The 21,867-nt window shown below is 33.8% G+C and overlaps 1 protein-coding gene across 1 annotated transcript; it reads right to left on the bottom strand.

Moving 5' to 3' along the window:
• Nucleotides 1-4,003: 4,003 nt before the first annotated feature.
• On the bottom strand, nucleotides 4,004-19,319 carry LOC134718338 (uncharacterized). Its single transcript, XM_063580833.1, has 9 exons — nucleotides 19,273-19,319; nucleotides 18,027-18,109; nucleotides 13,739-13,810; nucleotides 12,851-12,980; nucleotides 12,391-12,473; nucleotides 11,774-11,845; nucleotides 11,323-11,446; nucleotides 5,857-5,979; nucleotides 4,004-5,226 (listed from the first exon to the last, which is right to left on the bottom strand). The coding sequence occupies exons 1-9, from the start codon at nucleotides 19,301-19,303 to the stop codon at nucleotides 4,004-4,006; spliced, it is 1,941 nt and encodes a 646-aa protein (XP_063436903.1). The 5' UTR covers nucleotides 19,304-19,319.
• Nucleotides 19,320-21,867: the final 2,548 nt, after the last annotated feature.

Raw genomic sequence — 21,867 nt, 5'->3', positions numbered from 1 at the left:
TAGGGAATATAAAAAACTAAAGACTGAAGAGAAAAGTTGAATACAAGCTATGACCTTCATTTCAAAGGACTTGCCTGACACTAAAATTGTGTGGTCCCAAATGTTGCCTCGTTTAAATGGAGATATTCTTATGTTGGTAAGGCAATGGAAAAGTGTAGATACAGGGTTGATAATGCAGTAGCTAACTATATATTGGAATTATATAGAAATGGTTTAATATGCTATCCAGACATTTCTAGGACTGAAAAAATGTATAAATCTGATGGGGTGCATTTGTCTGTTATAGGAAATAACAATTATCTTTTAAAATTCAATTCAAGGTGGTCTTGAGTTTTTTATGCTTAAAACCAATGGTCATGTTTTCCCCTCTACTGATATATAAGTATGAAATATGTTGTTTTGTTTTGTGTTTTTGTCTCAGTGATATAAATATAATATTGTAACCTGAGACAAACTTTGTATAATTGATCTTGTGTACATTTTTACTGTAGATATATACAGTTTTTTACGATTTTATTGAGCAACTTTACTAGTAGTTACATGTAACTTGAAGTTTGCTTTGATTTTTTGTGGATGTATTTGGCTCACAGCTTGGCATTGAACTTCCATTATATGGCGTTTGACAATGAATCATTATTATGTTTCACTGTCAATCTGGCATAATTCGTTGCATCAAAAATATTTTGTTTTATGAATAGGATAATTTACTACAGATCTAGATGAACAATGTAAGGGTTTCGATCCATCACCTGTGTTCCGACGGTGATTTCCAAATTGTTTTAATCCTATCTTCAGTTACCATTATCTGTGGTAGTAATTTATATGACAGTACGGTTGCCATAATCAGCAATATGCGGGTAACCTCATTTTTCAGTTATATACAACATGTATAAATTATGAGAATAATAATATTAACGGCTGTGGCCAAATACTGCCAATTTGTTGTTTGGTTTTAATAAGCATCTGGGATAACCGAGAACACGCGTACTTTACCGAAATGCATCACAGTTGTTCATGCATTGTTTTTTAATTGTAAATATCCACATTTATAGTCCTAGATATAGAGTATTCGTTCCATGATCTGCTCTTCAAAGAGCTGTTTCTATGCACAGCAAAGAGTGTTTGAATAAACTTGAATATAGTCATTGCACCTGTCCTAAGTCAGGAATGTGATGTACAGTAGTTGTCGTTTGTTTATGTAATTTATACGTGTTTCTCGTTTCTCATTACTTATATAGATTAGACCGTTTCCCGTCTGAATGGTTTTACACTAGTAATGTTGGGGCCCTTTATAGCTTGTTGTTCGGTATGAGCCAAGGATCCGTGTTGAAGGTCGTACATTGACCTATAATGGTTTTCTTTTATAAACTGTTATTTGGATGGAGAGTTGTCTCATTGACACTCACACCACATCTTCCTGTATCTATTGATATGATTGATGATTACACATAAATTTCAGGTATTTGTCTACAAGACCTGTACAGCAAAGAAACATTAATAAAAACTACAATAATCCAAAAGACAATCTTCAGATGGTCGAGAAACTAAGGATCCTTGAATTTTTGATACGTAAGAGGAAGAAGTATAGAGTGTGTCAAACGTCTGTTGGCGTCACTAAAATTCCCAGCATTTCACAATATCTGATGGTACTGTATAGCGGGTTATTTTCATGGGATGTGAATGTTCGCCTAATTTCGCTGATAGAACAAAATCGCCAAAATGAAATACAGGCAAATTAAAAGTAAAACATGTAAAAGTGTACATGAAAAATGTTTTAAATTCGCAAAAAATATTTACCCCCACAATAGTTCGTATAACTTTTTCAATAAAGATCGCGAATTTTAACATCCGCGAAAATAACACGCTATACGGTATTGCACCTTCTATAATGACTAAAAAGTAATTGTTATCGAGATAGGGTATGAATGAATTAATTTGCTTCAAGAAACATAAACATGTTATCATCAATAGTAAAGCCGAGCATATTGGTGTTTTTCATTTTTCAAGCCCGTACAGTCTCTTAAAATATCTTGCATCTATTTTATTTTTGAAATTTTGTGGATAGTTGACTCATTGGCAATCAAATCACATCTCCTTATCGTTATATAAAACATCTCTCAGAAAGATGGGTTTTAAATTATCTTAAAAAAGATATTATCCCAGGCATAGATTACCTTAACCGTATTTGGCACAACCTTTTGGAATTTTGGATCCTCAATGCTCTTCAACTTTATATTTGTTTGGCTTTATAACTATTTTGATATGAGCGTCACTCATGAGTCTTGTGTACACGAAACGCGCGTCTGGCGTACTAAATAATGATCCTGGTACCTTTGATAACTATATAGGATACTGTGTTAAGAATTTGACAGGTATAGATATATAAATAAAATTTCATCAAAACTGCTTAAGAATTTTTTTTTTATTCTTGTTTAGTTTTGATGACAAAATGTTTTAGTCTTGTTTTTTTTCAGAATACCATTTTTAAAACTTTTTTACTATTTCAAACTGTTACTTTGTTCTGGAGGTAATGAATCTTGATAATATCATTTACTTTGGTATCCATGTGTATGTCCGACAAGGACGTGATATGTTTGGTGAACATGGCAGCGTTAGATCTAAACTATTATATTTTTCTCATTTATTGGATACTTTCTCTTCTCGTTTCAATTTTTGTTATGCCTTTTTTATGTTTGTATTGTTTCACACTACAACGCCATGGCTAAAAATGAAAAAGGCAAACAGAAAAAAAATAGTACACATGACACAACATAGAAAACTAAAGAATAAACAACACGAACCCCACCAAACACTAGGGGTGATATCAGGTGCTCCGGAAGGGTTAGCAGATCCTGCTCCACATGTTGCACCCGTCGTGTTGCTTATGTGATTACAAATCCGGTAAATAGTATAATTCGGTAGGTCACATTCACAAAAAGGAATTGGATTGTAGTTACGACGTAAGGAACATATCCGATATCATTTCTGTCCGTAAAATTAACGAAGGGATGATTTCAACTTCATCATCTTGGTTTAATAGCTTCCTTGTGAGCAGTAACCCTAATCAAGAAAATCATGATAGAAATTGCAAGCACGGGAATATCGTATCAATTGGGAGGTATACACTCTGTATGCAGGAGCTGCTGGAATGTTGCTACTTAGAAATGGAAAGTTCACAATTGAAAAGCTGACATCATCTCTTTTGTCGTAAAGTTTTGTTTTCAACGACCCTCATTGTCAATTTCTAGATGTAAGTCCAGATATGAAGCCGACTTAACTGTATCTGTAGTATCCTTTATCTCTAGTTCGATGGGATATAGCCTACTTTTCAGCGTTAAAGATCGTTTTATCACCTATAACTGCTTTCTTTACTTGATTGTGTCTTGAATGAAGAGATGTCTAATTTAGTACTCATGCATCATATTTTATTTTCATATACAAAGCACGTTTCAGAAAACCTAAATGTGCAACATGGCACACACTATGATCCGGAGGATTTAAACAATTGAAAACATTGCAAAATCAAAAAGACAGCAGCCGAACGATAAAAATACCTCTTCGATATATTTTTTGATCAATTAGAAGCAGACAGATTTCGTCGATTGAAAAAAGTATACACACTATGAAAGTTGATGAGACTGATATCAAATAAAGTCAACACTAGTATACCGATGTTCAAAGTGAGAGGTTAGGTTAGCTTTAAAACTAGGTTTATTCAACATTTTTTACATAAGAAAATGTCTCTACCAGGTCAGGAATATGACAGTTTTCTTGAGCGTTTGATTTTGCCATTTGATTTAGGGACTTTGCGTTTTGAATTATCCTCGGAGTTCAGTATTTTTGTGATTTTACTTTTTTATAAGATTAATATTAAAGTGGTTATGTTCTTTCCCAAAGATGTGACGTAAATATATTAAGTTTTCCATACAATTTACTACGAAAGTCAACATGTATAACAAACTTAACTTTGTGTTATGTTGAATTATAATTTATTAGACATTTGTTACACAGGGTAGCCATACGCAATGTCGTTGTCGGAATCGGCAAAGATGATAATTCCGGGTTTGACTTTCATCACCATCGGGTATAACGAACCAATGGTATGATGTCCAGGACCGATATCCACCCTTGCAACAACATACGATGAATTCAAACTTTCTGTATCGTACATATGTGGGTTTTTATAGATAATACCTTTCCCGTCAATCTGTAGAAAGGGGTATTCAGTACTCTTCGTGGTAATAAGGATATGATGTCTTAACCCATCATTTGGAATGGTAAACTCTTGAACTCCTTCCAGCTTCCCTTCTGGTTTAATTATAACCATAAAAGGTACGACCGGTTTAAATTCACCCTGCTGATAATACACTGCCATTATTGGTTTGTCAGATTCTACTTTTATAGAGGTGTTGCTGTTGATATCTATGTAACCCCCAATTGTGTTCACTACTTTGGTGGCTTGTTTCAACTGTTTGCCGAGGAGAGTGATGGATGTATTTGGATGTGTAGCGATTAAACGTAATATAAATATTTTGCTGTCAAATAATGGCGGAATAAAAAATGTCGTTCCTAGCTCTTTAACTGGAGGTACCATTTCTAATAACTGATTCATTAAACCACTATTCAAGGGTACTTTTGCACCATCAACCCCAGACTGCACTCCGATATCTTTGTTTGATTGGACTATCGTACCTGTGAGGTCAGTACTACTTGAAAGTTCAAGGGTTCCCCTTTCTGGTAAATGAATGGAAATTGTATCCCCATCCCCATAGTTCGTATTGTTATAAGTTATCGTTTCAGTCTTATCGAGTAGTTTTAATGTTATATTTACGTCTGTATCGACGGATGTAGCAAAAATTCCGATAAACGATTCCCCACCCCCAGAAGGGACGAAAGACGGAATAACATACGATGTTGATAGCTTTTCTGTTGGTAAAACAAAAAATCCTTCATTGGTAATCGAATCCTTATATAATGCGTACAAATCAGTTTTGCTGGACGTAAGTATGTGTACTCCTTTCTTCTCAATTTCGTTTCTAGTGACTTTGAATTCTGATGGAATATCGATTTCTTGTGAAGTATTAAAGATCGATATGTTTTGACATAGTCCGATATCAGGGTTGTATATAACTAACCATTTAACTTTAGACGATGATAAATGTAGTTTAAAAGCTGACATAAAACTCAGGAAACCATTGTTACGCATCAAGTAAAACTCTCCAGTATCTGTTAAAAATCAAATATAGTGTCATTAGGAAAGTAAGCTACACCAAAAAGTAAACTTTATTGTAGCAGCATTGCGAACTTAAAAAAATATATTCAAACAGATTTTTAGAGAGACTGGAAGTTGAAAATAAACCTCATTATTGTGTTTCTTTGTTACATGTTTGTTTGTTTTTGAAGTGTTAAGATTATGACGCAACGTTGCCTACTGTACCTCTATTTTTGTCATTTTTTACGTATGATGTCGGTTTGTTTTATTTACACATAGTTGTCAATATAAAATGGATTTTTTTATCCGACTGCCATACATGAAAAAAGGTTAAGCTACCTACTATAAAACAAGGTTCAAGCCACAATTTTCTTCGCAAGAAAATGTCTGTATCAAGTCATGAATATGACGGTTTTATTCATTCGTTTTGTGTATTTGAGCTCTTTGTTTTGTAATTTGACTTTCAGTTTCAAAATTTCTTCGAAGCAATTTTTGTGATTTTACTTTGTTCTACTGGTTTGGATAGAAAAGGGAAATATGTCAAAGAGACAACAACCCAACAACAGAGCAGATTGTTTTTCTATCAATTTGGTGGATGTAAAATGAACCAACGTTGGATGTAAAAATATGTAAATTCTACTCACTTTTTGTAATAGGATCTTTGCATGCTGATAATCTAGGATCTACTGTTGTCGTCTGCCCAACTGTTGTCGTCTGCCCAACTGTTGTCGTCTGTCCAACTGTTGTCGCTTCTAATGTAGTTTCCTCTGTTGAAGAGATAGAAGTAGTCATCATTAAGACAAAGATATATGTAGGATAAAAAACTGAAATCAAATAGTTTTGAGTGAGGGTGTGGTGGTTTAGAAAGGGGGTTAAAATTGCTGCAAGTTAGGTTAATTTGACATCGATTTTACATGTCTCCCTAATGTTCAATAATTTTTTTCCAAAATCAAGTTAAGAAGGGGTTGGGGGCCAGTGTAAAAACTATGGTTTCCTCTGTTAAAGAGATTGAATAAGTCATTATTTTAGGGACGACCTCTTAAGATCTATGTGGAATAAAATTGAAACTATATAATTATTTTACCTTGTGTTGTACATATATGCGTTTGCTTATTACAACAGACCTGCTCGCAAAGTAGAAATAATTGTTTCAATATGCCTCAACAACGTGTGTAGGTAATTTTAACCAAACTTGTTCTGACAGTGTTTATGATTACAAAGGTTGTTACATTAGTATCGAAACTTAATTTCTCAAGTATTTTGCAGAATTTTAACATGTTTAAAGCTTGTGAGTGTTGCGGTAAAATGGCAAGCAGATCGTCTTCGTGTACTCCTTAATTAGTATATATTATAAGTTCGTTCTTTGCAGTTGATAGCAAGTACGTCTTTATAGAATTACCCTAATCCTTTCTCAAGCAACTAAAATATTACTGTGTCCATTCGTTTTTGATGTGTTTTGTCATTTGATTTTGCCATGTGATTATGGACTTTCCGATTAGATTGTACTCTGAGTTCGGTATTTTTTATATCACTTTTTTTATAACTTTATATGCAGCTGTTATAACATTGAAGTTAGAATTCTTGTTACTTATCTCTAAAACATGTCAATTTGTCCAGTATTTTTTTTTTTAAATAATTCTTAACAACAGTACTAGTATTATAATTCAATACTCCAGAAGCAAAGTTTTGTCTACATAAGACTCATCAGTGACACTCAGATCAAAATTGTTATCAAGCAAAACAAGAACAAAATTCCAAAAAGTTGTGCCAAATACGCTAAGGTAATGTACTCCTGGGATAAGAAAATACTTAGACTTTCTAAAAATTCAATGTTTTGTTACAGGAAACTTTTTAAATGACCATCTAATTGATATTCATGTCAAACCCGAAATGCTGATAACTGTATAAAATAAACCAGAGCAATCTGTTATTGCTAAACTCATGAGACCTACGATATGCAAAGGGCGCATCTTTTTGACTATACTAGAAAATAGATATCTCATAATGTGCCACCGACACATTATTTTTTTGAAAAGTCTTAACATGTATATATATGGATCTCTGAAATGATATTATAAGGTACTAGCGAACTGTCTGTGAGGCGTTTTCTTGTAGAAAATATCCCCCAAGGATGACGTTGGAAACAGAATATGGTCACTTGGTCGTATCCCTACCGACAGTAAGACGCTTGACAAAGTGAGGCGTCCGTTTGTTGTGCGGGATGTATCAGGTTCGCAGTCACGTCCGGTCAAAATGGAACGTTAAATTCAATGCCTCTTGTACAGAGAGTGCCATGCTCTTTTCATGTTAAGAACCCTTGCAACAAGCCTTGGAGGGGTCCGTAGATGGCATGTTGCCAGGCATGACATGAATTGTCATTAATATGGTGAAATTCATAAATTTACTGTATTCAATTGTTTGAAATTTTTGAAAAACTAAACCTTTTCTACCTCAGGCATAGATTACCTCAGCTGTTTTTGGCAAAACGTTTAGGAATTTTGGTCCTAAATGCTCTTCGACTTCGTACTTTATTTGGCCTGTTTAACTTTTTTAGATTCGAGCATCACTGATGAGTCTTTTGTAGACGAAACGCGCGTCTGGCATATATACTAAATTAATTCCTGGTGTCTATAATAAGTTTCTTTACAACCACTGGCTCAATGCCACTGCTGATGGAGATTTCCCCCCCGAGGGTGTCACAAGCCCAGTAGTCAGCACTTTTTGTGCTGACATGAATTGTCATTGATAAGGTTATATATTTATAAATTTACTGTTTTCAAATTTTTGAATTATTTGAAATACTAAGTCTTTTCTACCAAAGACATATATTACCTAAGCTGTATTTAGCAAAACTTTTAGGAATTTTGGTCCTCAATGCTCTTCGACTTCGTACTTTATTTGACCGTATTAGCTTTTTTGGATTCGAGCGTCACTGATGAGTCTTTTGTAGACGAAACACACGTCTGGCGTATATACTAAAATTAGTCCTGGTATCTATGATGACTTTATTTACAGATGGCCTATAATTATACTTGTAAAAGATTTATATAAAGAAAAATGGGGGCAAATGGGCAATTATGTTTTGTTTTCAAATGAATAAAACCAGAGGATTCCCAAAATCTGACATAAATTCCCAAAAATGACAAGCGAACTTCCTTAAATCACCAAATATTGGTTGTACATCGAGCTATAATATTCATGAAAACTGAACGTGAATCTGTTATGTAAAAATACTTACTACAAATATTACAAGTAACCGGGCAAAACATTTTCAAGTCTGTTGTGCATGAAGTTTGATCGCAGGTAATACGATTATCATCGATACAGGATGGTACACCTTTAGTTGTTACAGTTGAAGGAACTGCAGTTGTTGTTGATTCTTAAAACATACATGGTTAATAAATATTATTAAATTTAATTTGATAAAATACATCTTTTACAACCGCTAGATCGATGCCACTGCTGATGGAATTTATTTCCCCGAGGGTTTCACAAGCCCAGTAGTCAGCACTTTTTGTGCTGACATGAATTGTCATTGATATGGTTATATTTCTAAATTGACTGTTTTCAAATTTTCGATTTTTTTTTAAATACTAAGGCTTTTCTAACTCCGGCATAGATTACCTTAGCTGTATTTGGCAAAACTTTGAGTAATTTTGGTCCTCAATGCTCTTCGACTTCGTACTTTATTTCGCCTTTTTAACTTTTTTTGATTCGAGCGTCACTGATGAGTCTTTTGTAGACGAAACGCGCGTTTGGCGTATATAAATTAAATTTAAACCTACATAAGACTCTTCAGTGACACTCAGATCAAATTTGTTATCAAGCCAAACAAGAACAAAGTTGAAAAGCATCGAGGACACAAAATTCCAAAAAGTTGTGCCAAAATTGTTTTTTTTAAATGACCGTCTAATTGATATTTATGTCAAAACCGAATTCGAAATGCTGACAACTGGATAAAATAAACCAGAGCAATCTGTTAATGCTAAACTCATGAGACCTACGATATGCAAATGGCGCAGCTATTTGACTGCACTAGAAAATAAATATCAGATTAAGAGTGCTGTCCCCTGATATGTCAAGACGTATCGCACAATACTCCGTCAAAAAGTGATAAAAATCGTTGTTTCGAAACCTAAAATGAATGCAGAAGTGGAAGCTTTGTGTAAGAAAATGGCCCAGGATCGCTTTCTGAGGCTTTTAGAGGGTCTACAAGGTAAAGAACCGTTTATTGATAACAAAGAATCGCCAGCTCATCAAAATGTAAACACAGAAAAAATGGCGACCTACGCAGAAGTAATTTCAGATACACACTTAAGTCAAGTAAACACACTATCCGAACAAACTAACATTGAAAACATCAGTCAATATAGTAAGCCAAAGGAATCAAGTGACCCTAGTGATCTTGTTAAGCCAATTTTTCTAAAAGATCAAGATGTGCATGGCTCAGAAAAACCTCCTCGGGCGCAATGGCTAACTAATGTTGAAATCTTCAAATCTATTAGTGCCAAAGTCCCTAAACAGTGTATAAAGGGAAAATGTATATCTCATAACGTGCCACCGAAATATGAACGTTTTATCACATGTTATATTTTTAGGATAAGAAAATACTTAGACTTTCCAAAAATTCAATGTTTTGTTACAGGAAACTTTTTAAATGACCATCTAATTGATATATAAAATAAACCAGAGCAATCTGTTAATGCTAAACTCATGAGACCTACGATATGCAAAGGGCGCATTTTTTTACTATACTAGAAAATAGATATCTCATAATGTGCCACCGAAATATGAACGTGTTATCACATGTTATATTTTTTGGAAAAGTATTTTCATATATGTATATGGATACCTGAAATGATATTTTAAGGTACTAGCTAACTGTTTGTGAGACGTTTTTTTTTTATAGAAAATATCCCCCAAGGGTGACTTTGGAAACGGAATATGGTCACTTGGACTTCTCCCTACCGACAGCAAGACGCTTGACAAAGTGGGGCGTCCGTTTGGTTGTGCGGGATGTATCAAGTTCGCAGTCACGTCCGCACAAAAAGGAAACGTTAAATACAATGCCTAGTGTACAGAGAGTGCCATGCTCTTTGCATGTTAAGAATCCTACCATAACCCTTGGAGAGGTACGTACATGGCCTGTTGCAAGGCAAATTTACTCTCCCTATCCAATATACCATAATTTTTCAGTGGCAGTCCAAATTTCCCTGACCATCATCTCCAATGGCCGCCAAAATGACAGGACCTACTTATTGTATTTATTGTTAACTTGTTCTCGTCCTGAACATGCATGAAATATTTGCCACTGGACGTTAGGCAACCAACAATCAATCAATCAATTATAGAAAATATCGGGTTTTTTTGTAAACACGGAGCGTCATTCCAAATATGACCACCATGTATATGTTTGTTTTATACCTCTTAACTGGACTTCTTTCGACCGTTAGTTACACTTATGCTAAAGGTGGGCTTACATTAAGCTGTGATCATTCATAATAAATATGATGTTACTTCCGGTGAAAGACAAGGCTGTTCAATGTTTGACCTTCTGCGGTTTGCTTCACCTCTCATGCTTTACGGTTAAAATCATCGAGTTTACTGTAGTAAAATGTCGTTCGTATTAGAAAGGAATTAATTTTGTAGGTCAACATTCAAAATGTCTGATGATGTCCAAATGAAACAAGCGGTTTGTATGTTATACGTTGTTTTTGAACATGACGAATCAATGCACGAAAGATATACGAAACATGTGTTATATCAGTATGACAGTTTATATACATGGACATATAACTTCGAAGATATCATTTAGCCATACATATCTTTCGAACAAAATCCTAGCGTTATTCCAAATATGACCACCATGCTCGTTTTATACCTCTTAACTGGACTTCTTGCTTTCGTCAGTTACACTTATGCCAAATATGATTTGAATTAGAATTATTTCTTAAAATGAATTCCATTTAAATCACAAGTCGAATTTAAAGCAAAACTCATTTCGATATATTGTCCTATTTCACGGTAACTTTTAGCCAATGAAACCTAATGTTACATATATTTTACATCACATTGTACTAATGGTAAGAGTTTGTGGATTGGATACTTACGCTCTTGGTGTCCACATTGCAAGTTAATATTACAATGGTGTGTTCCTCCACAACATTTGTCGCATGTTAAATGTCTGCCAACAGATAATCGGCGCCCAAATATATTCAATCCATGAAAACACATCTGCAAAGAGGTTTACAGTTAATTGGAGGGCTATATGAGGGAGTTCAAATTTCCGACATGAATGAAATATTTATTTATCTCAACGGATAAATAATTCATTTCCGAGTTCCGATTGATGTAGATCTTAAATTTCCCGGAAAAATAAAGGCTCTATCACGGAGAGTTGTCTCACTAGCAATCATATCACATCTCCTTTTTTTTTATTCACACCTGACTTCCTTGTATAAGTTAGTCCTAACCTCTTTCGTTTCTTATCATAAGTTTAGAAAAGCTGACTGAATGAAAAAAAATAGCAAACAGATATTTTTACCTTGAACTTAAACATACCGTTGAGTGTTTACATCCTAGATCATACTTCACATGCTGTGTCTCAGTCATATATTTGTGGAGAAAACACACCTATAACAAAATGGAAAACAATTATATAAGAATGAAGTACTATTATTCTCAATACAATATGCTCTCACCCAATATAGAATTTACTGACCCCGTTCTTATCCAACACTATGTAACTATGTAACAATCATTCTCACTATAATTTTCCTTCTCTGCGAAGTGGAGTGATATGGAAAGTAACGCTTAAAACTAAGGGTACACGTGGCGTTGCATATGCATGCAATAAACTCAACATCGTCATAGGTAAAACAGTGATCAACATTCATTGCTCGTCGCAACTCGATTGCTTTTCTCACGTTCGCGGTACCGGCGCAGGCGAAAAATCAATCTCATCCAAATAACAATTTATAAATGTTAACCATTAAAGGTCAAGGTACCGTTTTCTATCCGGAGCCTTGGCTAACACCGAACAGCAAGCTATAAAGGGCCCCAAAAATGACTAGTGTAAAATCATTCAAAACGGTTTAATGTATATAAAAAAACTACTTATTAAAGTTGATATAATGTCAATATCGATACTATGAATATAGATATTTAATATGATATACCTCATCTTTTGCGCATGTCATTGAACTATTACAGGATTTCGGATTGTCCACATTATCACAAGATATACATTTCTGTGCAACGACTGAAAATAGAAAAAAATAATTCTATAATATTAAAGAGGGATGCAAGATACCACAAGGCCAGTCAAAGTCATAAATCAAAAATAAACTGACAACGGCATGGCGGAAAACGAAAAAGACAAACAGACAAACAGACAAACAATTGTATACATAACACAACAAATAAAACTAAAAAATAAGAAACACGAACACATAAAAAAAGGCTGATATCAGGTGCTCCGGAAGGGAAAGCATATCTTGTTCCACGTATTAAGTATGTAATGTACGACATCTGTTCTTTTTTTTCGTTTAACATACACACGTTCTAGACTGGGATAAGCATATATATATAAGCATAATTAATCAAGACTAACAATTTATGACTATTCTAAATTCATACCTAATTTTGTATTTTGACAGGAAAGATCATGGTTGCATACATTAGAATCATTGCAACATTTCTGGCATAGAATATGGGCGTGCTCGTTTCTCTTTCCTATGATATGTCCTGTTACATCCATTTGGCACATCTAAAAAATAAATTTGTTTAAAAGTTATAAACAATTATAATACATGATCTTCAAAAAAAAATCAATGTTAAACACATGTGAAATGCAGAAAAGTAGTATAGAATTATCTGATCCAAGAAGATGAAAGGTGTAAATTTTACCCTTCCGGTGAACCTGATATTTTTGTTGGGTCTGTGTTTCTCAGTCTTTAGTTTTCTATGTTCTGTTTGTATACACTTATTTGTCTCCTGTTCTTTTCCGTTTTTGGCCATGGCAGTTTATTTTGGACTATGATATAAATGTATCCGTTGTCTATGTTTTTGTTTATCCCGAATTCATGTTTTTGGTTTAGATGTTATATTTGTTATTCTTGTGGGATTTTGTCTGATGCTTGGTCCGTTTCGGTGTTGTGTCGTTGTTCTCCTCTTATACTTAATGCGTTTCCCTCGGTTTTAGTTTGTTACCCCGATTTTGTTTTTTGTCCATGGATTTTCGAGTTTTGAACAGCGGTATACTACTGTTGCCTTTATTTGACATTTTTACCAGTCCAGCAATTATTACGAAAATCTTAAACATATGATGAGGTTCAATATTATTTTGATATGGTTGCCATTTTTGATTTGTTTGATTGCCGAGACTTAAATTACATTTTGTTGAAAGTGTAGCCATATTTCGGTCACAGTGTCTGTACCATGCCACAAATTGCAGCTATAGGTCAACTCAGTGTTGATAAGAACAACATGTATTGTACAACGATAACAAGGTTTACTAATCCCTACCTCCTCAAATGTACAACCAACATCGTATTTCGTTTCGTTTCCATTTGTGTAATATTTCTGAACAAAACAAATCTAAAAATAAATGTTGGGACAACTAAAAAACTACATATGAACATCATGTTGAATAACAGCATACAGTAAAAAAATGTAACCCATTTGGATTGGGGTTGATGAACATCTTGTTGAATAACATCATACCGTAAAACAATGTAACCCATTTAGATTGGGATCGATGAACATCATGTTGAATAACAGCATACAGTAAAACAATGTAACCCATTTGGATTGGGATTGATGAACATCATGTTGAATAACAGCATACAGTAAAAAAATGTTACCCATTTGAATTGAGGTTGATGAACATCTTGTTGAATAACATCATATCGTAAAACAATGTAACCCATTTAGATTGGGATTGATGAACATCATGTTTAATAACATCATACCGTAAAACAATGTAACCCATTTGGATTGGGATTGATGAATATCTTGTTGAATAACAGCATACAGTAAAACAATGTAACCCATTTGGATTGGGGTTGGTGAACATCATGTTGAATAACATCATACCGTAAAACAATGTTACCCATTTGGAATGGGGTGGGTTAACATCATGTTGAATAACAGCATACAGTAAAACAATGTTACCCATTTTGATTGGGGTTGATGAACATCTTGTTAAATAACAGCATACAGTAAAACTATGCAACTCATTTGGATTGGGGTTGGTGAACATCTTGTTGAATAACATCATACAAAATGTAACCTATTTGGATTGGGGTTGGTGAACATCATGTTGAATAACATTATACAGTAAAACAATGTAACCCATTTGGAATGGGTTGGGTGAACATCATGTTGAATAACAGCATACAGTAAAACAATGTAACCCATTTAGATTGGGGTTGGTGAACATCATGATGACTAACAGCCTACATTAAAACAATGTAACCCATTTGGACTGGGTTTGATGAACATCATGTTGAATAAAAGCATACAGTAAAACAATGTAACCAATTTGGATTGGGGTTGGTGAACATCATGTTGAATAACAGCATACAGTAAAACAATGTAACCCATTTGGATTGGGGTTGGTGAACATCATGTTGAATAACAGCATACAGTAAAACAATGTAACCCATTTGGATTGGGGTTGGTGAACATCATGTTGAATAACATTATACAGTAAAACAATGTAACCCATTTGGAATGGGTTGGGTGAACATCATGTTGAATAACAGCATACAGTAAAACAATGTAACCCATTTAGATTGGGGTTGGTGAACATCATGATGACTAACAGCATACATTAAAACAATGTAACCCATTTGGATTGGGATTGATGAACATCATGTTGAATAACAGCATACAGTAAAAAAATGTTACCCATTTGAATTGAGGTTGATGAACATCTTGTTGAATAACATCATACCGTAAAACAATGTAACCCATTTAGATTGGGATTGATGAACATCATGTTGAATAACATCATACCGTAAAACAATGTAACCCATTTGGATTGGGATTGATGAATATCTTGTTGAATAACAGCATACAGTAAAACAATGTAACCCATTTGGATTGGGGTTGTTGAACATCATGTTGAATAACATCATACCGTAAAACAATGTTACCCATTTGGAATGGGTTGGGTTAACATCATGTTGAATAACAGCATACAGTAAAACAATGTTACCCATTTTGATTGGGGTTGATGAACATCTTGTTAAATAACAGCATACAGTAAAACTATGCAACTCATTTGGATTGGGGTTGGTGAACATCTTGTTGAATAACATCATACAGTAAAAAAATGTAACCTATTTGGATTGGGGTTGGTGAACATCATGTTGAATAACATTATACAGTAAAACAATGTAACCCATTTGGAATGGGTTGGGTGAACATCATGTTGAATAACAGCATACAGTAAAACAATGTAACCCATTTAGATTGAGGTTGGTGAACATCATGATGACTAACAGCCTACATTAAAACAATGTAACCCATTTGGACTGGGTTTGATGAACATCATGTTGAATAAAAGCATACAGTAAAACAATGTAACCCATTTGGATTGGGGTTGGTGAACATCATGTTGAATAACAGCATACAGTAAAACAATGTAACCCATTTGGATTGGGGTTGGTGAACATCATGTTGAATAACAGCATACAGTAAAACAATGTAACCCATTTGGATTGGGGTTGGTGAACATCATGTTGAATAACATTATACAGTAAAACAATGTAACCCATTTGGAATGGGTTGGGTGAACATCATGTTGAATAACAGCATACAGTAAAACAATGTAACCCATTTAGATTGGGGTTGGTGAACATCATGATGACTAACAGCATACATTAAAACAATGTAACCCATTTGGATTGGGATTGATGAACATCATGTTGAATAACAGCATACAGTAAAAAAATGTTACCCATTTGAATTGAGGTTGATGAACATCTTGTTGAATAACATCATACCGTAAAACAATGTAACCCATTTAGATTGGGATTGATGAACATCATGTTGAATAACATCATACCGTAAAACAATGTAACCCATTTGGATTGGGATTGATGAATATCTTGTTGAATAACAGCATACAGTAAAACAATGTAACCCATTTGGATTGGGGTTGGTGAACATCATGTTGAATAACATCATACCGTAAAACAATGTTACCCATTTGGAATGGGGTGGGTTAACATCATGTTGAATAACAGCATACAGTAAAACAATGTTACCCATTTGGATTGGGGTTGGTGAACATCATGTTGAATAACATCATACAGTAAAACAATGTAACCCATTTTGATTGGGGTTGATGAACATCTTGTTAAATAACAGCATACAGTAAAACTATGCAACTCATTTGGATTGGGGTTGGTGAACATCTTGTTGAATAACATCATACAGTAAAAAAATGTAACCTATTTGGATTGGGGTTGGTGAACATCATGTTGAATAAAAGCATACAGTAAAACAATGTAACCCATTTGGATTGGGGTTGGTGAACATCATGTTGAATAACAGCATACAGTTAAACAATGTAACCCATTTGGATTGGGGTTGGTGAACATCATGTTGAATAACAGCATACAGTTAAACAATGTAACCCATTTGGATTGGGGTTGGTGAACATCATGTTGAATAACAGCATACAGTAAAACAATGTAACCCATTTGGATTGGGGTTGGTGAACATCATGTTGAATAAGATTATACAGTAAAACAATGTAACCCATTTGGAATGGGTTGGGTGAACATCATGTTGAATAACAGCATACAGTAAAACAATGTAACCCATTTAGATTGGGGTTGGTGAACATCATGATGACTAACAGCATACATTAAAACAATGTAACCCATTTGGATTGGGGTTGATGAACATCATGTTGAATAACATCATACAGTAAAACAATGTAACCCATTTGGATTGGGGTTGATGAACATCATGTTAAATAACAGCATACAATAAAACAATGTAACACATATGGATTGGGGTTGATGTTGGTCATACTTTTTTCAATGTAGTGACGTGTTGACGAATGTGTGTTCTTCGATTTTTATTTTCACGAGTATCGGTCTCGTTCTGAATATGCAAATTATAGTTTAAAATATCCATTTCAATAATAGACAATCAATCAACATTCAGAGAAATGAAAGCTGGAACTGAAATGAGTATCGTTTTTATTATCAAAGTTTTGATTCAGATTAGTCGTTTTCAAAAACAGTTGATCTTCATTACTACAATTATAATAATAACCAATAGTTGTATCCTTTTGAGAAAAATCCCTATAATTTTGCTAAATTTAAATTGTTTTTACCCTGATTGAATCATCATCGCATTTTCGGTTCAGTTTTTTTTTTACTCTATCATGTCCACATTAACTCAAATTTGATTTATTAGAAGCATATCTCGTATCATATTATAACATGAGCAATACGACAGGTGCCACATGTGGAGAAGGGTCTGTCAACCCTTCTGGAGCACGTAATTTCACCCCCCAATTTTTGGTGGAGTTCATGTTGCTTATTCTTTAGTTTCACATGTTGTGACATGTGTACTATTGTTTGTCTGTTTGTCTTTTTCAATTTTGGCCATGGCGTTGTCAGTTTATTTTCGATTTTTGACTTTGACTGTCACTCTGGTTTCTTTCGTCCCTCTTGTATGTAATTATCTACCTTAACAACAGAGTCAAAGTTATACGAATTTGATACATTGTAAGATACATTACTGTATGATTTCAATCAATGTTCTTGCTACACCAATGAATACTTACCTCATCCTTATCACAACTGATAGCATGTTGACATTTTTCATCCTGTCTTATACCGCTACATGAAAAACATATTCTTTCGCTGTCTAATGAATAAGTAAATGTTTCAATGTATTTATACCTGGACATTGAAGATAACACTGACGAATGGTTGTTGGTTCGTACACAGTAAAAATGCAGTAAAAATGCATAATGACAAAAGTTTAAAAGATGTTAACTTTAATTTGAAATATTAGAAAAAAATGATTTGTTTAACATGTTGAACTACTTTTTTATATTTTCATATCAAATTTGTAAAGTTTAATGTACACCTAAAGGTGCATAGAAAAATATTGAAACACGATTCTCAAACACCAATAATTAAAAAAAATCTGAAATCAAGTTCCCCTCAAAATTAATGTTTAATGAACATAACAAAGACAAATATTGAGGCATGTTGTATAAGCGGTGAGATGTCATCAGTAAGATTACTTAGCAGGACTGTGAATACCGCAATTTGAACATATATTTAAACATGTATGTGTTCTCTTGAAACCGTATTGAATATTTAGACGGGTTTGAAATATATTTGTTCTTAAGTGTATGAATTTTTTATTCGGGAAACATGTCTGGCGATAAAATCATATTGCCAATGAGTGTCGGTTGAGAACAAATTTTACCATGTAAACATTGATCATTTCAGTTTCCCAATTGCGAATTATAATTTCTTACATGTCACATTTCAACAGTATCTGCATATTTACTATATACCTTACATTTGAAACGATACCTTTGAGACTGCAACTCCTATCATGGTTTCCTTTATAGACGGTTGCGGCTTCAAGACAGCTATCGCACCAAGATATCCAAATGCTATAGTTGAAATAATCTCTTCGAAATTGTAACAGACGCAATAAGGAGCTGGTTGACTGCTATAAGGTGTTTTGCTATAGCATTAATTTATTTTTTTCAACTTAAAAGTATACGTTTACCTTTTACAAGACGGTTGCTACATGTGGAGCATGATTTGATTACCCTACCGGTGCATCTAAGTTTGTAGTTGGGTTCGTGTTGCTTATTCTTTAGTTTTCAATGTTGTGTTTTCTGTACTATTATTTGTCTATTTGTCTTTTTCAGTGTTAGCCATGGCGTTGTCAGTTTATTTCAATCTATGAGTTTGACTTTTCCTGTGTATCTTTGGTCCTTTTTTTTTAAATTTTGGTTTTTATTCATATTCAGTTTTTAATAAAAAGTAACAATTTATATTTACTTGTTATGTTAACTAGAATCGACAAAAGCATCGCACCTCCCAACACCAAAAATGCTGTAATATAAAAAATAGCGCTATAAAAACCAGCTTCCATCCACGATTTCGTCTCATTTCAAAATGCCTTAACCAAGTAAGAAATTTGACAGTTGTTGTCCATTTGATTGATGATTTTTATTATTTCAATTTGCCATTTGATTAGGGACTTTCTGTTTGGAATTTTCCCTCGGAATTCACTATTTTTGTGATTTTACTTTTTAGAACGCAAACTGTGCATATTGCATTTTTGTATTTTTTTGTGAACGTTTTACCGCTACCTTGCTATATGAGGGAGGGTAGGAGGGGTCCTGATCCCGAAATCCCGGGCTTAAAAATTACGAAATCCCGAAATCCAAGGCTTAAAAACACGAAATCCGATTCGAAAAATGAATTCCCGATCCCAAAAGGCTCAATCCCGAAATCCCGAGCTTAAAAACGACCGATCCCGGAGTCCCGATAAAGGTCCTATCCCCCTCCTATATGACAAAGTGTTGCCAATTGGGAATAATTTTCGTAAACATAATCATTTTGTTTTGTGGATTCATTTATTTTCGTAAGTATTGATTTAGGGGAAATTTAGATGATCGTAGATATTCAATTCTTAGATTTGATGACGTCTGCATACAAGCCTATAGAAAATTCATCATTCGTTGAACATTTAATTTCGTGATTCACCGGTACCCACGAAATCCATGAAAATTGGCACTAACGAAAATTAATAAATCTACAATACATTACGTGAATGTCTCGGTCTTGATAGTAACATTTGTATGTTTGCAATTTTAGATCTTTAAAGAGGATCAAATACCGGTAATCTACTGTTGCCTCTATTGTATTAATTCGCAGCGTCATCAGAATGTGTGATATAAATACAAATAATAGTAAAATCGTCATTTTAATCATGATTATGAAAATCAAAGCAAAAAAAGGACAAATAATTTATATATTAACTTTCTGAAACAAGTAATAGCTGTAAAGAGTTTGTCAGTGTACATTTCACTACCAATAGAGCATTTGCATTATTCACGTATCGCGTTACGTTCACGGATCGACGTATTCGTATCGGGCAGATTGATGTAGGGTTATGATTTAGCCCCGACCTCAATTAAAACATTATTTAATTAAATGCATTATAAAATGTAACATCGGGACTATCGTGATTGAATTTATCCTTTCCAAGTATACGTGTTACACGTCGATACGGATACGCCAGCAAATAACGTGAATAATGCAAATGCTCTGTTAGAGAGTACATGTATGTTACATATCAAAGCTGTTGAATATTACGTGATAGTGTTATGTTATTTTTTTCTGTTTTGTGCTCTTAGCTTTATACAAAAGAGTACACACATTTCATAGATAGTGATTATCATAATGTATGAACAACATAAATTGTTATATATTACAGTGAAACCTGGTTAAACCAAATCATGCATAAACCGAAAACCTGTATAAACCAAACATGTTCTTAAGCCTTGTAATAGCAAATTGCATGCATTATGAACATGATAAACTCAAACATCTCTCAAAACTGAACCAAATTTAAAGTCCCAAAAGAGACTCGGTTTTAACAGGTATCATTGTAATATGTAAACACGAATACCACTTACACGCCCTCATTCTGTGATGATACCTTTGAAGACAAGACGTAAACTGATTGTGTAGTTATCATAAGGTCATGCACTTAATGAAACCTATTTGTAATACATCAATAAAGATAAGACATGTCAAAACCGTTAGTAGGTTGTTTACACTATCATACTATGGAAAGTTTTATGAATAGTTTATTGTTCTTCATTACCTGGGTAGTAAGGTCGTCATATCGAAGGGCGTTTAGTACAGTGTTTCTGTCATAGTTTGGTTAAGTTAATTATGGTTGTGTTAAGAGTTTTTATTGACAATCATGGACACAATATAAACACAAAACTTCCTGTGAGATGTCTCACCCCCTTTAAAACATGTTGTGTCAGTGAAAGGTCGATCAGACAATCATAACTAAAAAAATAATCATGGAAGCAGAACAAAATAGTTTATAAATTCATTTGATCAGGGACTTTCCGTTTTGAATTTTCCTCGGAGTTCAGTTTTTGTGATTTTACTTTTGACATGCAATGAAGTCGAAATTTTGTATATTTGCTCGAAATTCAGATTTGTGGCCGTTATTTCTTTTTCGAAAGTAAGACATAAACACATTTTTTTTTTGGGTTAAATAATCGGTAATTTCTGTATATTATAAGTTTCCTAAAAACTATGCATTTTTTTAGTCACTGGTAAAACATGGCTTTAGTCACTGGTAAAACATGACTTAAGTCACTGGTAAAACATGATTTTAGTCATTGGTAAAACATGACTTTAGTCACTGGTAAACCATGACTTTAGTCACTGGTAAATAATGATTTTGGTCACTGGTAAAACATGAATTTAGTCACTGGTAAAACATGATTTTAGTCATTGGTAAAAAATGACTTTAGTCACTGGTAAAACATGACTTTAGTCACTGGTAAAACATGATTTTAGTCATTGGTAAACCATGACTTTAGTCACTGGTAAAACATGATT

Source organism: Mytilus trossulus, chromosome 5 (assembly GCF_036588685.1).
Source record: "Mytilus trossulus isolate FHL-02 chromosome 5, PNRI_Mtr1.1.1.hap1, whole genome shotgun sequence".
In the NCBI taxonomy this organism is placed as follows: Eukaryota; Metazoa; Mollusca; class Bivalvia; order Mytilida; family Mytilidae; genus Mytilus; species Mytilus trossulus.
Note: the sequence above shows the minus strand (reverse complement) of the source record. Positions and strands in the feature narration are given on the sequence as shown.

What these genes read in the sequence shown, in the direction of transcription:
- LOC134718338 (XM_063580833.1), bottom strand. Translation starts at nt 19,303, where the DNA reads ATGCTTTTGTCGATTCTAGTTAACATAACAA. An exon ending in GATTCTAGTTAACATAACAA is followed by an intron (nt 18,110 to 19,272) that starts GTAAATATAAAT and finishes CTTATTCATTAG; the next exon opens with ACAGCGAAAGAATATGTTTT. An exon ending in TAGGATGTAAACACTCAACG is followed by an intron (nt 11,447 to 11,773) that starts GTATGTTTAAGT and finishes ACCTCTTTGCAG; the next exon opens with ATGTGTTTTCATGGATTGAA.